This window comes from Otolemur garnettii, unplaced genomic scaffold (assembly GCF_000181295.1).
Source record: "Otolemur garnettii isolate 467f Iridium unplaced genomic scaffold, OtoGar3 scaffold00014, whole genome shotgun sequence".
Classification (NCBI taxonomy): Eukaryota; Metazoa; Chordata; class Mammalia; order Primates; family Galagidae; genus Otolemur; species Otolemur garnettii.
Window position 1 is genome coordinate 19,247,042 of NW_003852409.1, and position 7,456 is coordinate 19,254,497.

The 7,456-nt window shown below is 40.5% G+C and overlaps 1 protein-coding gene across 1 annotated transcript in view; it reads left to right on the forward strand.

Annotated features, from left to right (window-relative positions):
- The first annotated feature begins 547 nt into the window (after positions 1–547).
- Positions 548–7,456, forward strand: part of PAPPA (pappalysin 1) — a 282,674-nt gene continuing 275,765 nt past the window's right edge. The window contains exon 1 of the mRNA XM_012802324.1: positions 548–708. Coding sequence (XP_012657778.1) covers positions 548–708 — 161 coding nt within the window. The remainder of the gene's footprint in view (positions 709–7,456) is intronic.

Sequence of the window (7,456 nt, forward strand, 5' to 3'; positions counted from 1 at the left end):
ATTTTTCACAACCAAACTGATAAGTGAGGTAATGTCTTGATTTAACCATTTACAGTGTACATATGTTTCAAAGCAATATGTTGTGCATGACAAATATATACAAATTCTATTTGTCAAGTTAAATAAAGAAAAATAAATAAACTATTCCCCTTGTATGGGATTACCAAAGACTCATGGGAAAGAATATCTAAGAATATTTTGTAGCATTTCAGGAATTGCAAGACCTTCCTCTTCCCATTTCTCCCTAATTCATACTCTGATCCTATTTTTCTCTAATTTCAACTTGGGTTTTATGTTACTCCTGCTGTTCATATGCTGAAAAAACATCAAGGATTGTCAGTTTTCATCTGAGTTTCCAAATGAAAATTGTTCAGACTTTAGATTCACCTTTCCTTGGCATTGTGTCTTAAAAGGGGATTTGTACAACAATATATGAATACAATCAAGATATTCAAATCTCGTTTTGTCTACTGAGAACATTTGAACATTATTCATTCATTTGTAAAAATCATTAGTTTCTTCCCTACTAAATATAAGTATTACAGACATGAGTAAAATAACATCCACACCCTCGTATGCAAATGACATGAGAAAAGACTGCTACACCACACTGTGTCATCAGTGCCTCAATGAAGGACTCATTAAGGTGAAGCTGAAGAGAGTAGAGAGTGCAGAGCCCTATGCAGAAAAGGACCAGGTGTGCTCCATGTACACGTGGATTGTTTCACAGGGAGTTCAGGGATAGATGGACACAGCAGATCAGACTGGGAAGTCTGGCCATATTAAGGAATTATATTTTACTCTGAAATTAATGCACATTACAGATATAATAAAAGAAGATAAAAGAAATGCTGATATGTCATGTTTAGGAAAAAGAATTTGATACAATGAGGAAGACACAGTTCCCATAATCCCCTATAGCAATACTCAATGTTACATTGCAATAAAAATTATTCTTCTCATTACAGTATGTCCAGTGGGCTCCTTGTTTGACTACATAATGTTATCTACTAATCTTTGTTTTCAAAGAATATCTATGTGTGTGTGTGTGTATCTATGATGATACTTTTTAGAAGTTTCTGTATTATCTGTACATCCATATTCATAGCAAAAGATGGAAACAACTCAAGTGTCCATCACTGGATGAATGGATAAACAAAATGTAGTGTATATATACACAGTGGAATATTATTCAGCCTTATGATCATTCAGAGAAAAGAAGTTCTGAGCCATGGCCACAACACTGATAGACTTTGAGGACTTTATGCTCAGTGAAATCAGCCAGTCATTAAAAAAAAAAAAAAAAAAAAAGCAAACACTATATGGTTCCATTAATGTGAGGTACCTAGAATAGTTAAACTCATAGAAACAGAAAATAGAATAGTGATAGTCAAAGGATGGGGAGAGGGAATAGGGACTTAGTATTTAATGGGTATGGAGTTTCAGTTGAGGAAGATGAAAAAGAGGAAATTGGATAGTCGTTATGGTTGCACGATGACTATGTACTGACTGCCAGAGAACTGTCTATTTTACACTACACACTCACACACACACATATATATGTAGTACATGAAAATTACAAACAAGAGGCACGGCTTAAATCCAGTGGTGTCAGAGTCCTGGGCTAACACTCTGAACAATCCAGCTTGTCAGTGATTATGTGGTCCCTGTCTTCATTCTCCCCTCGTCTGGATTCCTTCCCAGCTTCATTTCTCCCCTTAAAATGTGATAGATTTGTCCTCTTCTGGCCATATAAAACAGACCATTCCACTGCTCAGCAAAACTAAAATGACAAGGGAGTTTCTGAGATCATTTCATACATCTCACATCTTTATTTGTACCAAGAGACAAACCTGGGCCAACTCTTGTCCATTTTGTTCTGCTGAATCAGGAAAATTCCATGTCTCTTAGAGTGTGTGGTCATACTAATAGGTCCTCAGGTAGAGAGACAACCTGCCAGAAGTGCGTTTGTCTCTTCCCATCTCCTTCATATTTGGCATGAGACCAGAAGTCTAGATATTTGCAAAGAAATGGAAATGTAACACCTGCAAACAGAGCCAGCCCAAAGGCTGAAGTTGACCACTCTTTCTTTTTTCTTTTAGATTATTCTTGGATTTTTAAATTTTTTTAAAATTTTATTTCAGGTTATTATGGTGACCACGCTTAATCTGCTTGCTGTAGAGTAGGACCTAGGGGACCTAGTGCCTGCTGAGATGGCAGGTGCTCTGCAAACAGGTCCCGTGACCTCTCTCTCTCTCTCTCTCTCTCTCTCTCTGCATTCGGGGTCCTGTTTGGTCTTGCCTGAAAGGCCCCAACTGTCTCTGCCACAGCTGCTATGTGATGCACTAGGGACAAGGAAACGGAGGAGAAGAGCAAGGTGGCTGACTAGAGACATCACTTGCTGGACTGTCCCAGAGGGAAGGAAGGGTTTCAGAAAAAGGAAAGTGGAGATAGGATGCAGCTCAGGTGTAGGTAAGAGAGAGAATTGCTGGAGCCCACTGGGGACCTCACAGAGGAACACTGTGAAGAAGGAAAAAAAAAGAATAAAGGAAAAAAGATCAGCAAGGATCAAACCCCAAAGAGGCTCGGAGCCCAGGGAAGGAGTAAAGAGGATGCCTTTTCTCCCTCCCATACTCCTTCGGTGATTAGCAGGCTACCAAGTTACTTGGAAGTTTTTCTACCTCAACAAACCCAAGCACTTCAGTGACACTAGAATTGTGAAGAAAGCTTGGGTGATCCCAGAGCTTGGACGTTCTGTTCAAAGTTTCCATCAAAGAAGAATGATCTGAGTTCCCTATGCACTGCAACCGGGAAAGCAATTTAGCTGAGAATTTGATGAATAGCTGCCCCTCCCCCGTCGGCATACTTTCCAGTCTGAGATTTCCGCAGAGATGGGGGTCTATGCCTTCCCTCTTGAAGACCTGCAGTGGACCCACGGAGCCAACTCTGGGAACTCCCTGTCTGCTGGCCTTTCTCAGAGATGCACATCAGCTGATCAGACACACAGGCCAGATCTCATACTCCAGGACTTGAGTGAGTTGCTGGGGACACAGGTAGGAGGTTTGGGAGTTGTATTCAAGAGGCAAGGGAGCCTACCCAGGTGGAACTGAGGAGAGAATACTGTGGTGGTACGAGTCACAGTGATTTGGGGGAAATACCATAACTCCCCACAGGAAAGCCAAGCTGTCAAACTAGAATGGGTCCTCTAGCAGGGAAGATGCTGGCAACTGGGTGTGACATGTTCAGGTGTGCCCACTTGCCGGCAGAACCAGAGGGCAGTGGTAAAACAAGAGGGGAAGAGCTCACACCCTATAGCCAGTTAGGGAATTGTGGCCCCTTCCTCATAAGCAGCCTTCCTGATCTACAGGGCCTGCCTTGACTCTTCCTCTACTGTCTCCCCCTAGTGGCCTGGAAAATAACCTCTGAGTCCTGCTGGGGCTTTGTAAGAAAGCCTTCCTTTGTAAGGAAGCCCAGCCTCACTCCTCTAGTTTTCTCTGCTGTGGTGGAGATCAATCAACCCCCTGGGAGCTACAAGCCTTCTCCCAATGCCTGGGGCATTCAAGTTTCCATCCACCTGAGGAACTAGAGCTAATCAAAGGCACAGAAGAACATTGTGACAATTGATGTTTTCTTGAAAGCGTCAAACACTGACAGGGAGAACAACTCTATAGCTCATTACAGCATCTACCAATCAAACAGGGTGTGGTTGATTCTTACTTGCAAGCTTCATCCACCATCTCAGAGATTAATGTGGGGGTCCCAGTACAATTCACACTGCTTGAAAGAAATGAAGACAGTAGGGTAGAAGCAACCCAACGAGACATTGCTTTTTAGGAGAGAAACAAAAGTTATAGGCAACTCAATCTGTGTAGGGTCTCCCTCCTCCACTCCAAACTTCTGACCTGATCAGGAAGCTGCTCAGAGTCTGTGCAGAGACACTCTACCAGAGAACAGGTGCAGCGGAAATTGGTTCCTGCCAGTCCCAGGGTTCTGCAACTGATGCTATTCTGATTTCTGTGGTGCATGGAGACAAGTATGCTCAGGACCCAGCCTTTGAGCAGTAGCCTTTGCATCACCCCTGCCAGGCTGCAGAGGGAACAGATTCCTCCTTCCTGTCATATCCTGGGCCTGGAGGCTAAGCCCACCACCTCCCAGGTGGGAGCTAAACAGAGAAGGAGCCACAGCACAACAGGTCCTACTTGGAAAGCCTGTGGTGACTGCTGTGTTGGATTGTAAGTATGAGTGGAGAACCATGGCTGACCAGCAGCTCCAGCCTCCCTACAAACTCTGGGCTGCTGAGGCAAACCCCTGCCTGTGCAACGGGGCATCAGCAGTCCTCCCCCTCATCTGAGCAGCTCTGTCCCCTCAATTCCCAGAGCTGACTCAGAACCTCTTGCTGTGCTCAAGTCCAAGGCTATGCCCCTGAATGTCTATGGCCTCCATACGGCTTATAACTCCACTCCTGAGATTCCAGAGTTGTGCTTGGACCCCAAGACCTCACATGCCAAGCTCACATCTGCTGAGCTGACAGAACTGCCTCAATGTCCAGCACTTCACTCAGGACCTCTCCCCCATCCCTGAGCATCTATTACTTCTGCACTTGATTCAAAAAAGTGCCCAGCAAGGAAGAATAGATGCTCTGTGATCCTAAAAGATCACAAGGTTAAAGATGAGGAGCTAGATAAAAAGTTCCCTGGCAACATGAAAAAACAAAATAGCTCAACACCCCCAAGGGAATACAGTGGAAGTCTAATAATGGATTCGACCCACAAGAAAATTGCTGAAGTGACAGAAATGAAATTCAAAATATGGATGACAAAAAAGAGGAATAGAATTGAAGAGAAAATTGACAACCAACCAAAAGAAGACCCCCCCCCAATTTTAGGAAATCAAAAATGAAAACATCACTAGAGAGCTAGACAACACAAGAAAGGATATAACAGAACTTAAGGAAATGAAAGAGTCATTTAGGTAATTCCAAAACAGCAGAAAGCTTTAATCACAGGCTAACCCAAGGAAAATAAATTATCTCAGAGCTTGAAGACAAGGGTCTCAAGATAAGCCAGTCATTCAAATAGGCAAAGAAGAGTATAAAGATGTCTGAGCAATCACCGAGAGAGATTTAAGATTTTGTGACACCAACTAACATTTGAATTGTAGATATCCCTGAGGGAGAAGAATATAGGGCTAAAAACATGGAAAACTTATTTGAGGAAAACTTTCCTGGTATCACCAGAAATTCAGACATACAGATACAAAATAGATGCCAAACACCAGAAAGACTCATCTCCAAGGCATATTAGCAATCAATCTGGCCAAAGTCAGGGTGAAAGAGCAAATTATGCAAGCAGTAATATAAAAACATCAGATAACTATAAAAGAAAACTCATCAGGCTAACTGCAGGCTTCTCAGCTCCAACTTTAAAAGACAAAAGAGATTGGAACCTCATCTTTAATAAACTTAAACAGAACAACTGCCAGCCTAGAATTTTGTATCCTACAAAACTAAGTTTCACAACTGACAGAGAAATTAAGTGTTTTCCATACAAGCAAACACAGAGGAAATTTTCCATGACAAGACCTGTCCTGCATGAAATATTCACAACACCACTACATGTACCTAAATCAGCACAACAGATTCCCACAAGCATAAATCCACCTAAACCCGCCACCACAATTCATAACTTCTATAAAACAATAGAACATGAAGTGAGCCAAAGCAATAAGAGACTATCTAACAGAATGAACAGACCAACATCTCCCACATCAATGCTATTAATTAACATCAACTAGATGAAAATTGCTCTCAAAAGAAACAGGATGACCAAATGGGTGAGAAAAAACAAATATTTGCTATCTACAGGAAACACATCTAAATCATAAGGATGCATGCAAACTCCATGTGAAAGAATGGAAAGATATATTCCACGCAAATGGAACTTAAAAGAGAACAGATGTAGCCATTCTCATATCAAAAAATCACCTGCACATGAATGTTTATTGTAGCACCATTCACAATTGCAAAGATGTGGAATTAACCCAAGTGCCCATCAATTCACGCATGAGTAGATTAATGAAATATGTTACATGTATATCATAGAGTACTAAGTCATTAAAAATGATGAATTTATAACTTTTGCAACAATATTAATGGAACTGGTGATCATTCTAACAACTGTAATATTTCAATAATGGGGAAAAAAGCACCACCCACACTCACTATTAAACTGGAACTAACCAATGAGTACATGTGTGTACAAAGGAAATTAAAACTCAGTGAAAATCAAGCAGGAAAGAGAGGAAAAGAAGAGGGCAAGAAACATACCTAATGGGTACTGTGAACATTATGTGGGTAACAGGCACACCTATAGCCAGGATTAAAGCATTATAAAACTGATCCATGTATCATAAAACATTTGCACCTCTTTCATATTTTGAAATTTAAAAATTAAATAGCAAACTAATGCAGCCTTTCTGGAAAGAAGAGAATTGTTAAAGAACTAAAAGTCTATCTTCTACTTGATTTCCTCAATTCTATTAATTGGCATCTACCCTGAAAAACAAAAATCATTTTACCACAAAGACATTTGCACTGGGATGTTTACTGCAGCTCAATTCACAACTGTCAAGTCATGGACGCAACTCAACTGCCCATCAACCCATAAATGGATTAATAAACTGTGGCATATGTATACCATGAAGTACTATTTAGCCATAAGAAAAGATGGAGACTTTATATCTTTATATTTATCTGGATAGAGTTGAAACACATTCTTCATAGTAAAATATCTCAAGAATGGAAAAAAATATGTACCCAATATACTCAATACTAATATGAAACCATTATATAAACAACTCTATGCCCATACAAATGATAAAACACAAATATATTAGAGTAAGAAGGAGGGGAAAGGAGGAACAGGGAGAGAGGAGGAGGGAGGGCAGCTGTCGGGAGGCTGGAGGGCAACTGGTGGGATCTCACCCAAGGTGCACAATGTGAGGGTGCTCAGCACACCCCCTGGGTGAAGGGCTCAAGTATAGTTTGAACTTTATCTTAGAATTGAAAATAATGTAACCTAAAAATGTGAACCCTCATACTAAATTGAAATAAAGTAAAATAGAGCTTTTTTCCTCTAGATTATGAGATATGAGTGATTCGATTTTTATAATATAGTCTATTTTTTAAATAGACTATTTTTAAAATTTCTATTTTGTATTTTTTTAAAGTTGTTTACAGTATGTATATATGCTTTTGTGATTAAAAATAGACTTTACTAAATGTGGAAGCAGCCTAAATACCCACCAATCCAGGAATGGATTAACAAGCCGTGGTATATGTACACTACGGAATACTATTCAGCTATTTTAAAAAGTGGAGACTTTACAGACTTTGTATTAACCTGGATGGAGGTGGAACACATTATTCTTAGTAAAGCATCACAAGAATGGAGAAGCA